At 45.9% G+C, this 23,753-nt stretch overlaps 1 protein-coding gene across 1 annotated transcript in view; it reads left to right on the plus strand.

Moving 5' to 3' along the window:
- The window catches only part of DNAH2 (dynein axonemal heavy chain 2), a 94,147-nt gene that overhangs the window by 10,946 nt on the left and 59,448 nt on the right, over positions 1-23,753 (plus strand). The window contains exons 4-14 of the mRNA XM_068529806.1: positions 5,289-5,517; positions 6,062-6,172; positions 6,342-6,580; positions 7,547-7,738; positions 9,491-9,696; positions 10,135-10,264; positions 10,530-10,712; positions 11,218-11,432; positions 22,046-22,192; positions 23,000-23,156; positions 23,408-23,647. Coding sequence (XP_068385907.1) covers positions 5,289-5,517; positions 6,062-6,172; positions 6,342-6,580; positions 7,547-7,738; positions 9,491-9,696; positions 10,135-10,264; positions 10,530-10,712; positions 11,218-11,432; positions 22,046-22,192; positions 23,000-23,156; positions 23,408-23,647 — 2,049 coding nt within the window. The remainder of the gene's footprint in view (positions 1-5,288; positions 5,518-6,061; positions 6,173-6,341; positions 6,581-7,546; positions 7,739-9,490; positions 9,697-10,134; positions 10,265-10,529; positions 10,713-11,217; positions 11,433-22,045; positions 22,193-22,999; positions 23,157-23,407; positions 23,648-23,753) is intronic.

The following is a 23,753-nucleotide window of genomic DNA, read 5'->3' on the forward strand; positions in this document are numbered from 1 at the left end:
ACCAATACAATGTTATAGGTCAATTATATCTCAATAAAACGGGGGGAAAATTGTACAAAGTTTCAGTTATGCAAGATTAATGAGCTCTGGAGATCTAATATACAGCATGGTAACTATGGTTAATAATACTATAATGTATAATTTGCTAAAGGGTAGTTCTTAAGTGTTCTCACTACAAAAAAAAAAAAGAGAAAGAAAATGGTAACCATATGGGATAATGGATATGTTAATTAGCTTGATTGCAGTGATCATTTCACAGTGTATATGTATGTCAAAACAGCAAGGTGTATACCTTAAATATATACAATGTTTATTTGTCAATTTTGCCTCGACAAAGCTGAAAAAAATCTATTTAGCATGCCAAAAAATATTCTAAATAGATCACGGATTTAATTGTATTCTCCTGGGGCAAGATGGACAATTGAAAAACTCCCTTAAGAAATTATTACTCTTGAATACTTGATAAATAGTAAAAAGTAAAACGAGAAAACAACAACAAACACCCAAGAGTAAACAAACAAGGAAAGAAGCAAAATCTAATCTAATAAACTTTAAAAGTGGGGACCAATGAAAGGTCTATGTACTGACTTATGGAAACCGTCCTCCCTGCGGGAATGGTGGACGCCCCCTAGTGAGGTGGAGTGAACCTCGGTTTTTTACAAAATCTGAAAAGAAAGAGCCCACGTATTTTAACAAAGATTTTACACTGTTTTAAATTAGCCTTAACCATCTGCCCATCCCCTCATGCAGTTATCTTAGGCTAGAGAAAAGTGAATGAAACATAAAATACCCAACCCTTTCACTTTAACTTCGAGGGGGAAATGAAACTGGGCTCTCACAGTGGGACATCAGGAAGTCACCCACAGTACTTTAAAGCAAAAAGAATGAATTCAGAGAGCTGCGCAAGCATGAGGCAAGTGAAAAGAAATTGCATGGCAACTGCAAGCATACTACATCAAGGGAGAAAAAGAACAGAACAAAACATGCAAAAGAGGAAAACATAACTGAACAGAAGGCAATTCCTCACAACAGCATCATGTTACAGTACGACTTAATAAGAACACGAGTTTAATTTTTTAATAAGCTGAGAGACGAAATGGTAAAATGTGAGAATGAAATAAAAGGGAGACTGCAGATTTTTGAAATAAAGAAAGCAGCATGTTTACATGTTAAAATTAGTAGGTTAGAAACAGCAAGGAACTGAATAGCTACCACTGAAAATTGGAACAGATGTAGAAGAGAGGCTTGAGATAATTACAGTGTATGCAGAAGAAAAAACCAATGACAATACAATTGGAGAGAAGTTAATAGATGTGAAAGACAGACACAGGTGATCTAACATAGGGTACCAACTAATGAAACAGAATATAAATTTAAAAATAAAATACAGAGGGACTTCCCTGGTGATGCAGTGGATAAGACTGAGCTCCCATTGCAGGGGGCCCAGGTTCAATCCCTCCCTGGTCAGGGAACTAGATCCCACATGCATGCTGCACCTAAGAGTTCACATGCCATATCTAAGGAGCCCGCCTGCCACAACTAAGACCCAGTGCAACCAAAAAAAAAAAAAAAAAAAAAAACAGAGAATTTCCCTGAACTGCAGGAGGAACAGAATGTGGGAATTGAAAGGACATACTTTATTCCACAAAAATTTGTTACACAGTGTTTAATGTCAATACACGTCTTAGGTTACTTAAATTCGGGGAAATTAATTCTTTGGGAACATCACCTATGTGGTATTCCTGCCAAGAATATTTAACCTGCATCTAATAATGAGGAAACAATCCAATAAATCAAAATTAAGGGACATTTTGGAAAACAACTGGCCTGGACTATTAGAAATATCACTGTCATGGTAGAAAGAAAAAGACTGGGAAACTATGTGGAATTAAAGGGGACACAACCATGTGTGATCTGTATTGGATCCTGGATGGGAAGAAACCAGCTGTAAATGACATTATTTGGACCACTGTGGAAAATCGAATATAAACTGTGTATTATATAAAGTATTAAATGCAGTTAAATTTTCTGAGTGTGATAATTACAGTGTTGAGAATGTTGGAGAATATCCTCCCTTTTAGGAGCCATATGCTGAAGTATGTAAGGGTGTAGTTTTATAACGTCTGCTGCTAACTCTGAAATGGCTCAGCAGAGAGAGAGGGAGAGAAAATGAGAGAGAGTGCAATCATGCACAAGTACAGCAAAATGTTAACAATTAGTGGATCTAGATGAAGATCATGTTATTGTTCATTGTGCCTTTCTTGCAACTTTTCTATGGGTTGGAATTTTTTTCAAAATAAAAATTTGGGAAAAAATTATTTAGGCCTCTAGTCAAAAACCCAAATTATCTACCAAGGGGAACCATTAGGCTGATCTCAGACTTCTCTGAACACCCAGAAGTTACACCTACGAGTTCTCCAGGAACCATAGTGTAACCCAAGGGTATAATTCCCAGCCTAGATGGTCAAGTATAGAGGCAACAAATAGGCAGTCATTTTCATTTTATTTTATTTTTTATAAATTTATTTATTTATTTATTTATTTATTTTTGGCTGTGTTGGGTCTTCGTTGCTGTGCACAAGCTTTCTTTAGTTGTGGTAAGTGGGGGCTACTCTTCGTTGCGGTGTGCGGGCTTCTCATTGTCGTGGCTTCTCGTTGTGGAGCACGGGCTCTAGGCATGCAGGCTTCAGTAGTTGTGGCACGTGGGCTCAGTAGTTGTGGCTTGCGGGCTGTAGAGCTCAGGCTCAGTAGTTGTAGCGCACGGGCTTAGTTGCTCCACGGCACGTGGGATCTTCCCAGGCCAGGGCTTGAACCCATGTCCCTTGCATTGGCAGGCAGATTCTTAACCACTGCACCACCAGGGAAGCCCAGGCAGTCATTTTTAGTCTTGAAAGAACCCTACTTTGAAAAGCAAAAATGACATCATCAATGGAAATCCGGTTCATTAAAGAATGAACCAAAAAAAAAAAAAAAAAAAAGGAATGAACCAAATAGAAAACTCAGGAATAGAGACTCTGTGAATATTCAATTCATTTAAATAAAGAACTAATACTAAATAACCATGGTAATTATGGTTATGTTATAGAATGTGAATGTTATCAACCTGGACAATGTAAAAATAATAGTATAACAAAAATTGGGAAGTGGTGAGAAATGCAAGAGAGTAAGAGGATGCCAATGTTCTTGTCGTTCAAAGCAGCGAGTCAACTGAACTTAAAATTGGAAGGTAGTGAGAAAACTAACCTCTTTTTATTCATTTATTTATTTATTTTTTGGCTGCATTGGGTCTTCGTTGCTGTGCGTGGGCTTTCTCTAGTTGCGGCGAGCGGGGGCTACTCTTCGTTGCGGTGCGTGGGCTTCTCATCACGGTGGCTTCTCTTGTTGTGGAGCACGGGCTGTAGGCACGTGGGCTTCAGTAGTTGTGGCACACGGGTTCAGTAGTTGTGGCTCCCGGGCTGTAAGGCGCAGGCTCAGTAGTTGTGGTGCACGGGCTTAGTTGCTCCGCGGCATGTGGGATATTCACGGACCAGGGCTCGAACCCGTGTCCCCTGCATTGACAGGTGGATTCTTAACCACTGCACCACCAGGGAAGTCCTGACCTCTTAATATTTTTCATAAGCTTTCTTATAACCTTAGAAAGGGGTCTTTTAGGAAGAAATCTCTCTTAGAGATAAAGAAACATTTATTTGAAGCTCAACCATTTACTATAGTCACATCAATGTGTTTTTATTCTATTAAACCCAAGTAAAATTAAATTTAATACTTTTAATTACAAATAACATGATCCTGGGGCTTCCCTGGTGGTGCAGTGGTTAAGAATCCGCCTGCCAATTCAGGGGACACGTGTTCGAGCCCTGGTCCAGGAAGATCCCACATGCCACAGAGCAACTAAGCCCGTGCTCACAACTACTGAGCCTGCGCTCTAAGGCCTGCAAGCTACAACTACTGAGCCTGTGTGCTACAACTACTGAAGCCCGCGTGCCTAGAGCCTGTGCCCTGAAACAAGAGAAGCCCCCGCTCGCCGCAACTAGAGAAAGCCCGTGCGCAGCAACGAAGATCCAACGCAGCCAAAAATAAATAAATAAATAAATAATATTAAAAAAAAAAATAGCATGATCCTATTTTGAAATAACTATTTTAATTTATTTTTCTGTGTGTGTATATATATATATACGTATATATATCTATATCTATATCTATATATATATATCTATCTATATATCTATAGAGAGATATCTGGAATAGTATTTTCTCTAATGATCATAATTAATGTCTGGGTGGTGGAATTTTAGATGACATTTAAACTTTTATCTTTGTACTTTTCTGCATTGTTTCAGTTATTTATAATTAACATATCATTTTAACAAAAATAATAATTGTTAAGCTTTTTTTAAAAAAAAGAAATACAAGGACTTCCCTGGCAGTCCAGTGGTTAAGACTCCGTGCGTCCAATGCAGGGGGCGCAGGTTCAATCCCTGATCAGGGAACTAAGATCCCACATGCCGCATGGCATGGCCAAAAAAAACCAAAAACAAAAAAAAAATGCCAAAATTTAATTCTGGGTAGTGGGAAGATGAATGATTATGAATTTCTTCTTTGCATTTTATTTTCAGTTTTTAAAGTTAAATCAAGTATAAAGAGTAGCTACAAAAGTACTAAACAAAAAAAGACAGGTGAATCTGATCTTAGAGTGGAAATGACTTTTCTAAGCATGTAGAAGTCAGAAACTTTAAGAAGTTTTAACAACAGGAGAGTTATACATTTCTGAATGTAAACAACAACAAAAACTCGGCATAAACAAAACTGAAGGATAAGTGAAAAATTGGGGGAAAAGTATATGCAAGTGAAACGGAAAACCCTAGACAGTTGTCTCTTACTTTTGGTCCTTCTCCTTTCTGGTTTTCCTGTATCCTTTTCTTTCCATTTATCCATCCATCCATCCATCCATCCATCCATCCATCCATCCGTCCATCCATCCATCATTTATGGAGCATCTAATATGTCCCCGTCACTGTGCTAGGTCTGGAGCCAAGTTGGACAAAATACACAGTCCCTACCCTCAAGGCATGCTCTCTGCATTTCTTCCCCACATCTCTGTATACGGACTCTGTTATGTCCCTGACAAGAACAGGAAGCACCTCACGTTGCTTATATTTGGAGAAGGATTGGATATGCTAAGGGAATGCGACGAAGAACTCAGCCAGGCTTTCATGATTGGAGCCTCAGATTCCCTTGGGTATCATGGCTGGGCCTGGACCCTGAACCCTGATCTACTGTCTTTCATGCAGACCCAGAACCAGATTGTCTACTTCATTCGCCAAGCGCCAGTTCCCATCACTCCAGAGAACTTTGAGGCGACTGTGCATTTTGGGACAGTGCGGGGTTCCTACATCCCAGCCCTGCTTCGGCTGCTCAACGGCGTCTTTGCCCCTCAGATCTTTAGAAACACAACCTGGCCCGAGAGCATTCGAAATCATTTTGCTTCTCACCTGCACAGGTTCTTGGCCTGCCTGACAGGTGAGTGGAAAGACTGGAATGCCTGCTTTCTCCCCAGTCCCCACCAACAGTAGAGAGAGTGAGGCAGGGGGGAGATTGATCCTGAGTACCCGCGTTGCTTGGCACAGAGTAGGTGCTTGGAATGTGTTTGTTGAATGAGTGGAACAGGGTACAGTTTGCCTTCTAATCCAGGTAGAGTTTCCTGCTGTAGAACAGTTGGCCAGACCTGCTCAGAGTTGGAAATTTCCAAGAGTACATGTAGGGTAAGGGGAGATGGGGGGGGGGGCAGTAGGGGGAGTAAATGTGTCATAGAAGAGAGTGTTGAGGGCATGGTATAGATCTTTGACCATATTTTGTGACAATCTCTTATTATATCTCAGTGAGGTATCTCTGCCTTCTGCCATTTTCCCGCTTGATATCAAAAAAGCATGAGTCATAGTTTCTCCTGCCTGCTCTCCTGAAATGCGTAGACTTCCTGGGCCCCAGATCATCAACCATGGTTGGAACTGGGGTGGCATACACCCATCGCCCTCTGTGAGCTCTCATGGTCCTTTCCTTTCCTTAGATACTCGGTACAAACTGGAGGGGCACACTGTTCTCTACATCCCTGCAGAGGCCATGAACATGAAGCCTGAGGCGGTGGTTAAAGACAAAGAGCTGGTACAGCGACTAGAGAGTGAGTGGCTGGCACTTCCCATGTGTCGGGGCTCCTAGGGGAGAGGTAGGGGGCAGCCCAGAGGCTGGGACAGGAGTTGGGTTAGGAGGGCTCTGTAGGGGGAACAGGGAAGGACACAACTGGGGAGTACTGCAAAGAAATGCAGGAGGTTTTGTCCTCTCCCCGGCAGCCTCCATGATCCACTGGACACGACAGATAAAGGAAGTGCTCAGTGCCCAGGAGACCGTGGAGACAGGAGAAAATTTAGGTCCTTTGGAGGAGATTGAGTTCTGGCGCAACCGATGCATGGACCTGTCTGGCATCAGCAAACAGCTGGTGAAGCCGGGAGTGAAACACATCGAGTCCATCCTGCGTCTTGCCAAGTCATCCTACCTGGCGCCCTTTATGAAGCTGGCCCAGCAGATCCAGGTCTGTGAGTGGATCGAAGGATGGAGGCTTGCCAGAAAGTGTACAGTGGTTGGGACACTTTAAGGTGCTAAGAAGAGAGAGTCAACAAAGTCATCAAAGGCAAAGATAGATGCACCCAGTGCTTGGACTTGGACTTGTGGGAGAGTATAAAAGTGGTAGAACACAAGGTCCCAAGGAGCTTATAGTTTAGTTAGGGAGACTTCTGGTTACTCAACAAATGTACTACATTGAGTGCCCTCTCTGAGCCCAACCCATACAATCCAGCTGAGAAATAAGACTTACACAAAAGAGACGACTAGATGGCCTGGGGCCAAAGACAAACCCACGCGGTTCAGCCGGGATAGCTGCAAGAGAAACACTTTAAAAAAGTTAAATTTGGTGTAATATGACAAGCTGATTATCTTAGTGTTGGGACGCACAGAGATCAGAGTGGTCTGTAGAATACAGAGAGAGAAGCCCTGTCTTCCTAGGTGGAATCTGAAGCTGGTATTGAGGGAACTGAGCCACCGTTAGGTGGAGAAGTCTAAAACCCTCGTTGAGAACAGGGCAGTGAAGGGCCTGGGTGACAACCACTGGGCTGAATGAGAGTGATATCCAGCCAGTTGATCAACAGCTATTGAGTGTCTCCTTTGTGCAGAGTTAGAGTTCAAGGGGAAAAACTAGAGAAATAGACGCAAAACCTGAGCTTGGGGAATTCCCAGTCTAGTGGGAGAGACGGGACTCACACATGAGAAAAGACATAAAAATATTTTTGTAGAAACTAGTAAGTGAATAAAAGCAGGTATGTACAAGCTCTGGTCCTGAAGGGTGGCAGAGACCTGAGGTGATTGGCACCAGGTAGGGTTAATTGGGAATGCTTCCCGGGAGAGGCAAGTCGGGATTGGGTTTGAGGAGGATCAAAAGCGCTCGCTTTGAACCGGTTCTTTCCGGGGGGTAAGTCTTCTCCTGGTTTCTCTTTACCGCCAGGATGGATCTCGTCAAGCACAGTCAAACCTGACTTTTTTGTCGATCCTGAAGGAACCCTACCAGGAGCTGGCTTTCATGAGGCCTAAGGACATCTCTAGTAAAGTCCCAAGGCTGATCAGTCTCATCCGCATCATCTGGGTCAACTCTCCCCACTACAACACTCGGGAGAGACTGACCTCCCTCTTCCGGAAGGTGTGTGTCTGCAGAGGGTGGGCCAGAGGGTTATAAGGGGGTGGCCGTATTAATAGGACGCAGATTTCTGGAGAAGGCGGAATTCACCGGCAGACATCTGCGGTGAAAAGGTAGTGAGGAATGCCCTTCAGGTTGGACGGAGACCACAGGCTTTTGCCTGCATCATCAACTTTAGTGATGCTCGGAGTTGGGGCCTGGACTGGACATTTTGCTTCCAGACGGACGTAGCCCAGGCGGGAAGAGGGGCTTTGCAAAGAGGCGTAGATGGAGTGCAGGGAGGGAGGGGGGCACGAAGGACAGACTCCCAGGCTGAGTTGTACTGGAGGGGAAGACCCACTCTTTCTCGTTTCCAAAGATGGAACTCGCAGTGGGCGAGAGGCAGACTTAGGAAGGAGCACCGACTTTTGAGGAGCAGGAGCCGGCACATTTCCTGGAGGGCAGTGGAGCCAAAGAGTGGGGGAAGGGCGCTGAGCCTATCGCTGGCTAGAAATGCAGCTGCAGAGCTGGGCTGAGGCAGGCAGTGGAGGTGGAACCCAGAGGTGCTGCCATGCCAACAGTGGAGGGCCAGGGGCGAGAGGGGTATCGGGAGCCAAATCCAGAAGTAGGAGGCTGAGACCTGAGGCGTGGTCTTGGGGACTTCGAGAGAGGGTGGGGTGCAACTAAGGCTGTGAACTGAGGCTGTTGGGACCCCATCTGCAGATGAGCAATGAGATCATCCGCCTGTGCTGCCATGCCATCTCCCTGGACCGGATCTTTGAGGGATACGTCATTTCTAGCAAGGAGGACCTACAAGGCTGCATCTCCTGTTGTCACGCCTGGAGAGACCACTACCTACAGGCTGTGCAGATGCATACCCAGTACGACGGGCCTCCCCTAATATCCTGTGTGTTACCCACCTTGTCGTTCCTATAGCGGGCAGATTCTGAGTCCTTTTGCTTGCACTTCAAGCCTATGGATTATATTTTTCTAGAGTTTTTACATGGGTCCGAGTTTTCTCTGTGGATGCGGATATTCTAGCTCCCAGCCGTAGGTCCTCCTAACTCTAATAACCTTCTCCCTGATCCCAGGAATCCCTCCTGGTCTTTTCCTCCTTTCTTGGCCCTGAAGTCTAAAATTCCATTGTGTGTAAACCTTCTCTTAGAACTGAGATGTTTTGTTTCCTCTCTGGCTCTCCTCACCTTGAGTTTCTTCTCTTGGGGTTCAGGAAAACTGTTTCTTGGGGTCTCATTTTCTAAGGCTCCCCCTGAACTAGGACTCATGTTTCTAGCCTGGCCTGGGCAGGTTGGTTAATGCCTCGTGTTCCCGCTTCTGACTGGTCAGTCTTTCTTCCGACAGGTTCTCCCGCTGGGGCTGGGTCCTAGACCAGACCAGCATATTTGCCCAGGTCGATGCCTTTGTGCAACGCTGCAAGGACCTTATCGAGGTGGGAAGACTGTCAGGGAAGGAGACTCAAAGCCAACAGCAGATGCTCCAGGAGCTGGGGGAGCTGGGGCTGAGGCTACACATAGAACTTGCTGCTTTGGTTCTTTTCACATGACTGTGTGCCTGACCACCATGCCGTGCTTTGAGACTTTTGCCTGTTACCACTGCCTTAGTATCTCATATTTCATTCTGCAACTAAAATTCACCCCGGTAGCCCCTTGCATCTGGTTGGTCCTCCTTAGTTTTTAGCCATTTAAAGCTAAACCAAAGAGCTCAGGACAGAGAGGTTCAGAAAGGAGGGCAGGAAGCCTCACGCTGACTCCTTTGCAGGTATGTGACTGTCAGTTCCATTTCGCCCGCTGGGAAGATGGCAAGCAAGGTCCCCTCCCCTGCTTCTCTGGCGCCCAGGGGCCCCAGATAACACGGAACTTGCTGGAGATTGAGGACATCTTCCACAAAAACCTGCATGTGCTGCGAGCTGTTCGCGGGGGCATCCTGGACGTCAAGAACACCTCTTGGCACGAAGACTACAATAGGTGAGAGCACCACAGGCAGGCCTCCGGGGTCGAGCAGGGAAGGGAGGTCAGGGAGGTGAGAGCAGAGTGTGCTGGGGAAGCGTGGAGGCCACAGGTCAGGGATGGGGAGGGCAGGGGAAGTGCAAGGAAGGAGGTGGCCGCTCAGACTCAGGGTTCCAGAGTCAGCCTTTCTGGGCTTGGATCCCGGTTCTGCCACAAACTAGTTACGTACGTTGTTCTGCCACCTGGGGCCTCTGTTTCCTCACCTATAAAATACAGTTAGTGATAAAGCCTACCTCATTGCACTGTTTTGAGCGATAAATGGATTAATGCGTGTAAAGCACTCAGTGCCTGGCACCTAGGAAGCCCTCAGTACGTAACGCATAGAAGTCTTACTCAGGGGATGTCCTTGGGGGCAGGCGAGGGCACCCACCCTTCAGCATGCCTCTAACCGTGCAGGTTCCGGGCTGGAGTCAAGGACCTGGAGGTGATGACTCAGAACTTGATCACCTCCGCCTTCGAGTTAGTCCGTGACGTGGAGCACGGGGTGCTACTGCTGGACACCTTCCACAGGCTTGCAGCCCGAGAGGTGCGGCTGCCCGCCTGCTTCCTCCACCCCCGGTTCTCTTATGCCTTCCTTCAGTTCCTCCTGTTCCTTCCAGACACCATCCAACCTCCGTTCATGCTCTCTCCCATGTCCTAAATGGCCAGTGCCTCTTTTCTTCCGCTGTCCCCCCAGTGTCCGGATGCCTTGGGAGCGGGACTCCCGCGGCAGGGGTGTAGCTTTCCTCCAGGGTGGAGCTGCAGGGAACCCGCATCCCTGGGTGTGTTGTCAACTTCCTCTTCTTCATCAGACTATCAAGAGAACATATGACAAGAAGGCGGTGGATCTCTACATGCTGTTCAATAGCGAACTGGCCCTCGTGAACCGTGAGCTGAGCAAGAAGTGGCCGTACCTGGAGCCCTACATGGCCCAGCATTCGGGGCAGGCGCACTGGGTGCGGATCCTACGGCGTCGCATCGACAGGGTCATGAACGTAAGCCTGGCCTTTTCCAGAACTTGTTCTCAGTACGGCAATGGTAGAGTTTGCAGGCTGAGCCCAGTGCGGGGGCAGGAGTGGGGTGGGGGGGGAGAGGCTGGGGGTTGCCTCCAGAGAGTGTCCCTGGAGAGGTTTCCTGACCGAGACTGGGTCTGTCCAGGGGGTGGCAGACGTAGTGATCTGTCCTGAGGAAGGGCTCATGCTACTTTTCGACCTTGTGCCTCTTAAATCCCTCACCTCCTGTGATGGACTTTCTTTTCCCAACTTTTTTCCTCGAGCTGAATCTCTGTGCTTCTCTTTCTTCATTTGGACTCCCTCTCTCGTTGTGCCGTGGCCTCTTCCTCTCACCTTTCCTTCTGGCTCCACCTTCCCTCCGAGTCTTCCACATATTGTCGGAGTGTCTGTGTGTGTGTTGGGGGGGCGGGGATGGGGGTCTCAGGGAGATGGTGACACGGAGGAATGTGGCAGGTGACTCCAGCCATCCCTGGTTCTTCCCCTGCAGTGTCTTTCCAATGCTCATTTCCTGCCCCACATCGGGACGGGAGAGGAGAGCGTACACACCTATCAGCAGATGGTTCAGGCCATTGACGAACTGGTTCGAAAAACCTTCCAAGACTGGACATCAACGCTGGACCAGGACTGCATTCGGCGGCTGGAAACGCCGTTGCTACGAATCAGCCCGGAGAAGGCGGGCATGCTGGACGTGAACTTTGACAAGTACGACACCCTCCGTGGCTCCTTCCCACTCTGCTTGTCCTGTCTTTAGTGCCCTTCCCTTCCCCAGCCCTCCCCAGAGTTTAACTCCTATCTCTTGGTTTCTCTCTCCATTCTTCTAAATCTCTCTTATCCCGTAATATGTTTACTACCACTTCTTAATTTTAATTTCACATTTTATCTTCAAAAAAACTGATTAAAAACAGAAAAAAACCCAGTAACCTACTCAGCCAGTGATGTAGGTGCTCTGCCACTAGGTGGCCGCGATGGCTCAGCGAAACCTTCCAGACTGTGAGCCACCAAGGGGCCTTTCCTGAGAACTGAGGGGCTGTCAGATCATGTCCTCTCCTACAGCTTTAGAATCATGACATTTTCATATCACCACTGTTTTAAATTTGATTAATCCATTTATTAATTATTCAAAAATATATAGTGAGTGCCTTCCACATGCTAAGAGCCGAGATGGGCACAGGGCATGTGTCCAGTGGCAAAGTCCCTGCCCTCTGTGGCTCTGTAAGTGAACAGTTCTACCCTGGAGCCATGTCTCCTTCCCATATAAGATGCAGAAACGAGAAATAAAGAAGGAGCTATGTAAGGCAGCTGACTACAGAGATGACAAACTTTCTTTTTATTTATTTATTTAATTTATTTTTGGCTGCATCGGGTCTTAGTTGCGGCACGCGGGATCTTCGTTGAGGCATGCAGGATCTTTTGTTGCAGTGCGTGGGCTTCTCTCTAGTTGTGGTGTGTGGGTTTTTCTCTTCTCTAGTTGTGGCATGCAGGCTCCAGAGTGCGTGGGCTCTGTGGTTTGCAGCACGCAGGCTCTCTAGTTGAGGCGCGTGAGCTCAGTAGTTGTGGTGCGTGGGCTTATTTGCCCCGCAGCATGTGGGATCTTAGTTCCCTGACCAGGGATCGAATCCACGTCCCCTGCACTATAAGGCAGATTCTCTACCACTGGACCACCAGGGAAGTCCCGAGATGACAAACCTTCTGATGACAGCATCTTCCTAATCGGAAGGAAATAACTTTCTCCTTGATTGGTTTGGGCTCCCTCTGGTCATCAGCGAGGCCCTATAGAAAGGTTACTTCCCGCGCTTCTAGGCTGTTGCTACTAGATTTGGCTTTAACTCATGGAATGTCCTTATCTGTTGGGGCAAATGTATATAGAAGGGGCTTTGCCAGAGAGGGCCTGCGTGGAGATGGAGTCTGGGACAGAGACCCTGAGTGTGTCGTCCTGGGAGCCAAAGGCAGAGTAACCATGGGGCAGATGGCACACGATGTCTGAGGAAGGAATCAAAAGAACTGAGACGGAGAGACAGCGCTGAGTGTCAGGTCAGAGAGACGAGGGTAAGGCAGGAGTGAGAAGCCACACGGATCAGGAAACAGGTGACAAGCAGAGTGTGAAGACGAGGGTAAGAGGTTTAAGATAAGCCTTTGACCAGGGAGGGGTGTCGAGATCTGCTTTGGTAGGGTGCATGGTTTTTTGAGGTAGGCCAAGCAGGATCCCGAAAAAATGGCCTCATGAATCAACAATAAGATTTTGAAGAGATGGGAGACTAGGCCAGGGTTACCCCGGCTGTGACATTTGCAACCACATAATGAGGTTGAATCTGCAAGACACATTGTCCCATCAAGCTGGGTACCCCCAAAGGCACTGAGTTTGGAGAGGCACCCAGACATGCTTGGAATCACATGAATATGAGCACACACAGCCCACCAGTTGCCCTTTTCCCATGAATTAAACGATTGTATTCAAATAACAGAATTTTATTAAACATCAGTGATCGCTATTTACATTTGAAGTATGAGAGAAAGCAAGAGTTGAGAGAGAGGTAAAGAGGGGCCATAGGTCAGCACTGGTTGGTGGCTACTTCTTTCTAATCCTCAGGGCCAGCCTGTGAGAGTGAATAAAGCATAAGCGTCAGTGCCAGGCAGACTAGAGTTCGAAGCCTGGAGCAGGTCTGTTTTGCTGTGTGACCTCAGGCAAGCACTGCATTCCTCTGAGCCTGAGTTTCCTTATCTACTTAAAAAACCCTTTTCTGATATGGTCATGAGGCGAGATGACATGTAAAAGTCCTTGCAAAAAATAAACAATCAAGAAACATTGTTTTCCCTTCAAAAAAATTGCCTCATAAAACTTGGTGTGAACACAGTATTTTCAAAACAAATTTTGCAAGGTGATATAATAGTTTTAATTTTTAAAACATTTTCACCTTTTAGAAGGGGTAATAAATGCACGTTGTAAAATTCAAAAGTCAGGGCTGAGAATGAAAAATCTCCCTCCACTGCTGTTCCCCAGTGACTCTGTTTCTCTCTAAAGAAAGAGTCAGGGGCTTCCCTGGTGGCGCAGTGGTTAAGAATCCACCTGCCAATGCAGGGGACACGGGTTCGAGCCCTGGTCCAGGAAGATCACACATGCCGCGGAGCAACTAAGCCTGTGAGCCACAACTACTGAGCCTGTGCTCTAGAGCCCGTGAGCCACAACTACTGAGCCCGCGATCCACAACTACTGAGCCCGTGCGCCACAACTACTGAAGCCCACGCACCTAGAGCCCGTGCTCTGCAACAAGAGAAGCCACTGCAATGAGAAGCCCGTGCACCACAACGCAGAGTAGCCCCCGCTCGCCGCAGCTAGAGAAAAGACCGCGTGCGGCAACGAATACCCAAGGCAGCCAAAAATTTTTTAAAAGATGAAATAAATTTTAAAAAATATATTAAAAAAAAAAAAAAGAGTCAAGGTTACCAGTTTCTTGTGTAACATCCCAGGGATAAGAGTGTATGTCTATCTAAGTGTACTTTTTAACATGAATAGTAGCATACTGTCCTCACTGTTCTATACTTTCAAAGTGTTCTCAAAATGATTTAATTTTTCCATTATAAAATTCTTCATCCTTTTAGAAGATTTGCAGAATGCAGAAAAGTAGAAGGAAGAAAAAAATTCCCCCAAAGATAGCCACTGTTAAAGATTTGGTATATTTTTTATCACTCCACCCCGCCCATTTCATATGGTTGCTTTTTTTTAATTTTTAAAATCTTTTTTAATTTTTAAATTAAAAATTTTAAACTACAAAAGTAGTGCATGCTCACTGTGAAAGAAAAAAAAAAGAGATTGATGTAGAAGTATATAAAGGAAAAACTGAAAATCCAGCACACAGCCCCACTCCGTAGCAGTAACCATGATTACCATGTAATCAAAAATACACGCTGCACACATAAAACAGGATCCCATTATAAACAGTATTTTTGCAACTTGCTGCTTTTTTTTTTAAGGTTAACAATATGTGTGGGAGATTTTCCATTCTGTATGTACAGAACTACATAATTATTTTCCATGGCTTATAGCATCCCATGATTTTGCTGTACTGTAATTTAATCCATCAGCCCACTACTGATGGACTTACAAGTTGTACTGTTTCCATAAGGTTCTTGAATATTCTGTGCTGGGGGCTTTCAGCTAGGCTTCCTGCATCTTGTTCCCTTCCCCCCACAGTGGTGTGTCCACCTGATGTTTGAGCTTTGTGCCCACGTAGCAAGGATAAACTTAGGAGACAACTTTTCTGTCTGCCGTGATCATCTCTTGTCGAGGGACACATTGTATATTTATCTCAAACACCATTTGCATAATCTTTACAGTAGAGCTTAACAAGACAACTTTGGGCCAAATATTTATGGCCTGGGTTTAGCCAAAACCCAAATAATGGCTAAAACACTTCTTCCAGAGAGAAGAGTTACCCCCATCCTTTGGCAGTTGTTGTCTAGAGAGATCTGTTTTAAGCTGCTTTACATTTTTGTGGCTTTATGATAAAACTACCTCAATCCAGTAAATAATGTATGGGGGGAAAAAAAAGCCATGATCACGGGGAAGGATTTTGAAAAGTTTGGGCTCATTAAACCAGTAAAGGCATCCAAGATAGTTTCAGCTTTTCCAAAACGTATGAAGACTCCAAGGAGGGGCAGATAACTTTATCAGGTTTACTTTTTTGTGTTCATGGTCTAGATAAGATCTTGAAATAAGCATGCTCTTCAAATGCCCTGATTGTCCTCAGAATTACCTGACTCTCCCTTAATTCTGGGAGGCTTCCAGTCCCTAATAGCACCTATTTTATCTCACAAGGGGTTTTGTTATCCCACCTTATATCCCAAACATTTGAACTCTGAAGTCCAAATTGGCTTTTACCACGTTTTACAGCCAGACCAGCCTTACAGAGAGTACTTAACACAAACATATTCCAGATGTCGTCTGTACCCTGGCTGAAAAGAGCTCTTATTGCTGTGTATGTAGCAGACTCCTCTGTGTAGTGGGACTTCTTTTTTTTTTTTTAATTTATTTATTTTTGGCTGCATTGGGTTTTCGTTGCTGCACGCAAGCTTTCTCTAGTTGTGGCGAGCGGGGGCTACTCTTCGTTGTGGTGAGCGGACTTCTCATTGCGGTGGCTTCTCTTGTTGCAGAGCACGGGCTCTAGGTGCACGGGCTTCAGTAGTTGTGGCATGCGGGCTCAGTAGTTGTGGCGCGTGGGCTCTAGAACGCAGGCTCAGTAGTTGTGGCGCACGGGCTTAGTTGCTCCGCGGCATGTGACATCTTCCCGGACCAGGGCTCGAACCCGTGTCCCCTGCACTGGCAGGCGGATTCTTAACCACTGTGCCACCAGGGAAGTCCTGTAGTGGGACTTCTCCAGAGCAGGACAGGGGACATTGGCGTCTGTCCATGTTTTGCGTATGGGACTTCCTCTTCCTCCTTTTCTCCTGCTCTGACAGCACTTTTCCCATCCTGTCAGTTCATTCTGGGCTGTCAGCACCAAACCCAGCCAGCTTCCCTGTCCTGCCTCTACTGCCTGACCACTTGTCTGAGGACAAATCAGAAAATATTTTACAAAAATTACTCCCCAGGCTGATTTTTTTATAAGAAATTTTATTTATCAAGAAAATAAATTTGCATTCCAGAAACTTATTGATAAATTTCTGGCTAAGCCTTAACATCACTGTGAAAAAAGATCCTCACACGGTTTTCAGCTCAACATCAGGAAGGTATTTTCCAAATTCATCGTGTTGACTGACAAATTAAAATTTGGTAATTTGCCTCAAAGTTATTTTGAAAAATCTTGTCAAGTTGAGAAGATGAAGAAGCATTTTTGTGCACTGTGGGATAGTATACATACCCAAGTGGGCTTGCCAAGATGTTGACAGAGTCAGATTCAAGGCCTTCAGCTTGAAGAATGTACGAGAATATGTTTATGCTACTAGAAATGTTCCCATACATATTTATACCCCTCCGTCCTCCCAGTATAGCTATGACACAATTTTTGGTTAAATTGATATTCAGTGTTTTTCTTAATATGACTCTGTTAGTATTGTCTACTGCTGAGCCAAGTAATTTTCTGTTGTTCTGGTTCTTTCCTTGCTTGTGTGATGTTTGCTCTTTTTGCAATTAACAATTACCTCACTATTTTTGTAAGTACACTATTCACTGTCATTAATTCTTCCAGACCAACCAATAAAACCCCTTTGAATAATATTTTCCCTCACTATCTGACTTGTCAAGCATGTTATTGGTTTCATGTTTTTCTTAGCACTAGCCCTCCTGGAACTCCCTGTCCTCTTGCTTCAGTCCGACTGGTTGGTTTCGAGGCCTGCTACCCAGGTGTCACCCTGGGACTTCTGTGAGCCTCTTTTCTTGTTTGATTGCCTGTTTCCTTTGTCTTCCTGTTTCTTGGTTTATGTCCTCGTTTTGGTGGAGTGCATTCTTTAGTAGCTTTCCTAGAAACGGTGCGTGGGAGGTAACGGTTTTGAGTTCCTGCATGATTGACAACAGCTGTTTTACACCAGTTGGTCATTTGGCTGGATTTGGAATTCTAGGTTGAAAGTAATTTCCCTTTGTTTTGGCTGCTCTCTTTTGTGTTGGAGGCTTTCCTTAAATGTCCGATAATCCACTGTTCATTCGTATTTGGGAGAACCTTATTCACTTTGAAGAATTTTGACAGTTTCAAAAATAACACGTACTTTAGTGGAGATCTTCAAGGTTTGAAAAAACAGCATTTCTTCATCCACAATCTCTTAAAGCATGTATCACAAATGAGCACTTGATAATAATTTCCTTCATTGGGAGATTCCTCTCCAATATAGGTGGAAAACTTGAAATGTGATATTATTTCCTATATTGTTAATTTAGTGCTTGCCTGGTAGAACAGACACAAAATATTCTGGAATTTTCACCTTAATATTCTTTTAAAGTAACATCTCAGTAATATTCAGGATGTAAAGTTTCATCAGAGTATCGTCAGGTTATGGGGCCTTTTATCCTCTGTGATTAAAAAGTGCAATTTCATTTTTTTTAAAAAAAGAAGAAACCACATAGATTTACAAAATCAAATGACTTTTATTCAAGATTTAACAATTTTTAAGTATTATGTATTTTCTTCTGGTATTTTGTGATTTTAGTCTTTACATTTGGTTCTTGGATCCATTCGCAGTTTATTTTGATTTAGGGAGAGAAGTGCTGATGCAACTTGAGTTGTTGTTTTTTTTTTTTAATCTATCCCCAGATGGCTAGTCAGCTGACCCAGTCTCATTTATTGAACTGCTATCTTTATAATATAACAAATTCCCAAGTATGTCTGTGTCTATTTTGGGATTCACTATTCTGTTCAGGTAGGTTTATTTATTCATGTGCAGGGACCAAATTGTTTTTATTATTGTCCTCATTACTCTCCTTTTCAGAGTTTTCCTGGATATTTTAAATATCTATTTCTCATAAGAACGTTAGAATCTCTTTGTTTAGTTCCAAAAATAGTACTGCTCCTATTTTTTTGGGAACAAGGATTGGGTTAAATGTATAGGTTAACTTAAGAAGAATGAACATCTTTAAGATTGAGTCTTTCTATTCAAGAATAACATTTTTTTCTTTCAATTTATTTAAATTCTGTTCTTTCGTTCATAAGACATTTTTTCCATACATATTAACCAATTAATAAGAAACGTTATAATATATAGTAATATCTTTTGATAATCTGTTAATTTGGGGTATTTTATTTTTATTGTTTTAATTATCATGGGTCTCTTTTTCTCCATGATATTGTTGAACTGGTTATAGTTTTTATATTGGAAAACTTTGATTTTAATAAAACTTTGATTTTAATTTTAAGTTTAATAATAAACTTTGATTTAATAAGTCCCTTTTACAATTAATCTCTTTGTTTAAAATAGTTTTTTCCTTTTAAAAACATTTTTTTCAAATTATGAAACGTATCATACTCACAGAGAATTATTTAAAACTTACATGTTCAAGTTAACAACTAGGTATAAAATAAACACCCTTGCCACTATCACCCAGGTCAAGGAAAGAACATGGCCAGTAGTCCAGAAGCAGCCCCACTTACAATTATTTTTCAGTTGAATTAGTTGTCAACACTTCAAATTCAGGAGATTTTATATAAAAACCCACTTTCTGGCCTCTCTTGAAAAATCAGACAATGCAGTCGCACTGGGCCCACATCCCATTTGGCAGCAAACGCCTGGAACCCTGGAGCAGTGGCTCTTTTAGATAGACCACTCGCTCTTTTGCTCAACTTTAGGCCGAAACTCAGTTGCCATTTACCATTGCACTTGAGCTACACTTGCCTTGGAGAGATTGGAATTCCCGAACTTTGTCTTTTGATGATAAAAACCAAAGGAGCTGGTAGTTGGTTGGATGTTGGAAAGTCAGGGTGAGGGAGGACACGCAGTTCTGGTTCAGGCAGTGGGATGGTGCCGTTTCCATGTAGATCTGGGAGTCCTCAGCTTAGAGAAGCAGCTGAAGCCACGCAGTGGATGAGATCACCCAGGGCCAGCGTGTTGGATGTGCAGAAACTTGAGGAGCCCGCATGTGAGGGAGCTGCAGGGGAAGCAAATGCTTTGCTGAGTCTCCAGAGCCAGCTGAACGCGGTTTCCAAGGGACCCAGGAAAGAAAAGACTGCTTCTACTGAAGGGCAGAGCTGACAAGAGGAGGACGGCGGTTCAGAAGCCAGGGAGGGAGGGTGTCTGAGGAAGGTGGAGAGGAGTCCACGGGATGTGGAGATCTACAGAGGGGTCAGGGAGGGGTAAGGCTGAGGAGGGCCTCAGGGTTTAGCTACAGGAAGTCCCACGAGGAGTCCTGGGCGAACCTGATGAAAGCAGATTTAGAGGGGAAGGTGGGAGACAGCTCTCAGGGGACTGAGGAATGGGAAGAAAGGAAAGGAAGGGGAGGATGGTTCTTTACAGAAGGCAGGCTGTGAAGGGGGCACAGAGTGTTCTTTACAGAGGGCAGGCCTGTAGGAGGATATGGGGTCGAGGGGAGGCTGGGGTTTGTTTTTGTTTTAAGATTTTAGAAACCTGGCTTATTTAAATGTTGATGGGAAGGAACAAGTAGGTTGAGGGTGTAGGAGAGCTGGAGAAGATGGCATCTGAGAACGCAGGGGGAAACCGGATCAGAACATAGAGCCCAGGAAGAGGGCTTGGCCTTGGGTGGGAGGAGAACCTCTTCTGCTATATATGGGAGAAATCATAGGTGTGGAGTCAGGTACGTTTTTAAGTTTTATAGCAGGGAGCGCACAGGGTTCTCAACTGGTGGCTTTTGTATTTCTTTGATGGAGGAGGTGGGGCTTTCTGCAGAGAGGCAAGGGGCAGACCAGGTTTGAGAAAGCAGAGGATTCGCAAACAGTCACTGTGAGAACAAGAGGGACAGCAGATTGGGGAAACCCCAGGGATGCAGCCCGGAGAGGCCAGCTGGGACCGGAGACCTTGAACGTGCAGCGTGCTAATCTGTGTGGTCATGTGATCTTCTCCAGCCTTGCTTGGCCACCTTCACCTGGGCCTGGCGGGGAGGACAGTGGATTGAGCCAGGGTTGGCGTTTGGCCAGGTGGCTTAGACTAAGGAATGAGGCAAAAGAGTGAGAATTGGCAAGAGAGCAGTGGGAGTGGGCGGGGTCCGCGGAGGAGGAGGTGGAGGTGGAAGGGGACAAATAGGCAGCAAGAAAGGCCAGGGGTCAGCGGCCTGAACGTCCCCATGGGCTCAGACAACAGGAGTTTGGGAGGACTTGAGTGCACGTGCTGGAAGCAGGGCAGAGGCTGTCTGCTTGGTTACATCAGAGGTGGCGGAACACCAGTTCCAGGGTGTGGCCACTGAGTGGGGAGGAGGGGAAGGTCACTTGGTGTCAGGTGGCAAAGGACACTTAGGACGAGGGCCACAAACGCAGTTTAAAAATTTCTGGTGTTGCATTTAATAAAGGAAAAAGAAACAAGTGAAATTAATTTTAATATTCAACCCACTATTTCCCAGATATTATCATGCCAGCATATAATCAATATAAAGAATTATTCACAGGGAGTTTTCTATTCTCTTTTTCATGCAAAGTCCTCTCTGCCTTCCATCTTTGTGTCTCTTTCTCTACTTTCTGAGGGATTTCTGTCAAATTTATATCTCTCTTTTGATTTAAGAATTTTCTGCTCTCATTTTTAACTTCCAAGAGCTCTCTTGGTGTCCCTTTTCTAGCATCTTGTTTCTGTTTCACGGATGCTCTTTTGTCTCTTATCTCTCTCTGAGGATGTTCGAGGTGGTTTTGTTTTTCTTTTGGGGGTGGGCCGTCTTCTTTCTGCACGACCTCTGTCCCCTCTCCTTCCCTTCTGGTTGCTTTTTTCTGTTTGTTTTGACTCCCACCTTTTGTGGTAGGAAAGACAGAGACCAGTGTTCTGTAACCCTTGGTTGTCTGTCCATATTTAAGGGACAGGGGCTGGAAAGCTGACCGGCAGCTCTGCTGAGCAGGAAGGGGGGCTTCTCAACTGGGAGCCTCACTGCAGGCTTGTCCGGGTGCGCTGTTTCCCGGCGACTCCAGAGGTCATCATCCGTGGGACTTTTCTATTTAGGCTGGTCCGAGGTCACAGAGAACCATCTTTCAGACTTTGCTCCGGAGGGTGTAGGTCCAGCTGCCAGAGTGCCGGTTTCTGGGCAGGAAAGGGAGGCGGGGATCTTAACATTCAGTGTGTTCACGGTGACTCACCACCCCTGCTCCCAGTGTATTACTCTCTCCTTCAACGGGGCCTGGGGTTCCCCAGTCCAAAGACCCTCTGTTTGTCTCTACACTCCCTCCTGAGACAAGAAGCCTTCAGTCTTAGGCTGGGGTCAGGGAGGGCAACTTGCTTAACTACGTAGAGTAGGAGAGGGGACATGGGTAGAGCCGCTTCCTAAACCTTCAACTGCTCTTCCTGTTATAATCCCACCTTCACCCCTTTCCTGAGATACTTGGAGCCACCCGTCCCCAGGCCTCTAGAGAGGCTTCCTAGCTGTCTCCAGCGCCAGCTGAGGACTCCTCTTCTCCTCCTTATCCATCTGCTTTTCCACTTTCAGATGTTTTCGGTTGTTGTCTTCTTGTATTTGTGGGCTTATGCCTTAGACAAGCGAAACCCCCGTTTACTGTTATTTTGGTTATTTGGGGAGGGGAGCAAAAGTTAACGTGTCCAGTCCGCCTTCTTTACTCGGAGGTTCTGCTTCATTGCTTACCTTTAAGGGTCTCCATGCGCCCCAGCCCCGTGCCTCTTGGTCGGGTGCTGGTTCCGGTTTACGCCCTTGGGCGGCCCCCGCAGCTGCTCTGCCTCGCTTCCTCCCCAAGGTCCCTGTTGATCCTCTTTGTGGAGATCGACTACTGGGAGCGGCTGCTGTTCGAGACGCCCCACTACGTGGTGAACGTGGCTGAACGCGCCGAGGACCTGCGCATTCTTCGAGAAAACCTGCTGCTCGTCGCTCGGGACTACAACAGGTGGGACCCGCGCTGCCGCCCTCCTGAGTGCCACTTCATGCTCCCCCTTTGTCTTATCCGCCCCACGATGTTGTCCATTTCCTACAGTGTGCATCCTTCACATTTTGTCCATCTCAAAAAAAAAAAAAAAAAAAGGTTCCCGTGCTCTCTCGTACGGCCCTACGATTATTCCTGTCCCTTTCAGTGTTGTCTTCTGGCTTTAGAGTAGAGAGCAAAAACACCACGTCCCCTCCCACCCCACTGGGCACCTGGACCATATATACTGTCGGCCTGGGTGACTTCTCTAGGAAGGAAGTTGATGGCGTTAGGTTTATGGGCCCAGAACAACATAAAATTCGTTGAACCAAGCAAGGCCATGCTGGCACTCCTCTTAACACCCTTTGTACTCATCTCTGGAGTGAGGCTTAGCTCGGGGTTGGGTACCTTTCTCAGCCCAGTTCAAGTCCGAGGGGATGGGACCGGCAGTCTTGTTTGGGTGTCTAGAACTGCACGGTCCAATATGGCAGCCACTAGGTGCATGTGGCTATTTCTATTCAAGTTAATTAATCGAAATTAAATAAAATTTAAAATTCAGTTACTCATTTGCACAGGCCACATTTCAAGGGCCCCACAGCCACGCGTGGCTTGTGGCTACCGTACCAGGCAGCACGAATGGTAGACCATTTCTGTCATCGCAGAAAGTTTTATTGGAAAGCTCTAGCCTAGAGTCATGAACTTCTAGAGTTCTCCACCAAGTGTCCTGGTGTGGAGGAGAGGTCGTCAGAGCTGATAGCTCCCTACCAGCTACCGGTCTCCTCTTATGCGCAGGATTATTGCCATGCTGTCCCCAGATGAGCAGGCCCTGTTCAAAGAACGTATCCGGTTCCTGGATAAGAAGATCCACCCTGGGCTCAAGAAACTGCACTGGGCCTTGAAGGGGGCCAGTGCCATCTTCATCACAGAGTGCCGCGTACACGCCAGCAAGGTGGGCCGTGGTCATTAGACCCTAAAGGTCTGCAAGGCAGACTGAAAGGCTGGCATGTGGGTAATTAATACCTGAGTCATGGGTAGTGGTGGAGAGACCATGGAGTCGTGTGAAAGAAATGAAGTGTGCTTAGGGAAGTTTTTTTTTCTTAATGTCAGCAACTCTAGCCAGAGGACAGTGGGAGGATAGAATTAGGCCCAGAGGGTCTGTTCCCAAGCTGAAACTCCCCCATGGCTGGGGTCTGACTCCAGGTGCAGACGATTGTGAATGAGTTCAAGGCGTCCACTCTGACCATTGGCTGGCGAGCCCAAGTGATGTCAGAGACACTGCTGGTACGCATTAGTGGCAAACGGGTGTACAGGGACCTGGAATTTGAGGAGGACCAAAGAGAGCATCGGGCAGCGGTGCAGCAGAAATTGATGACCCTGCACCGCGACGTGGTGGCCATCATGACCAACTCCTATGAAGTCTTCAAGAACGATGGCCCCGAGGTAGGGGGTCCTGTGGTCAGGGCTTTGTGGGTGGGCAGGTCCTCAGCTCCCCCAGTCCCATCAGACACTTCTCTTGGTCTTTCTCCTCCCCCCAACCCCCACGTGC

The sequence above is a fragment of the Eschrichtius robustus genome, chromosome 20 (assembly GCF_028021215.1).
Source record: "Eschrichtius robustus isolate mEscRob2 chromosome 20, mEscRob2.pri, whole genome shotgun sequence".
Classification (NCBI taxonomy): Eukaryota; Metazoa; Chordata; class Mammalia; order Artiodactyla; family Eschrichtiidae; genus Eschrichtius; species Eschrichtius robustus.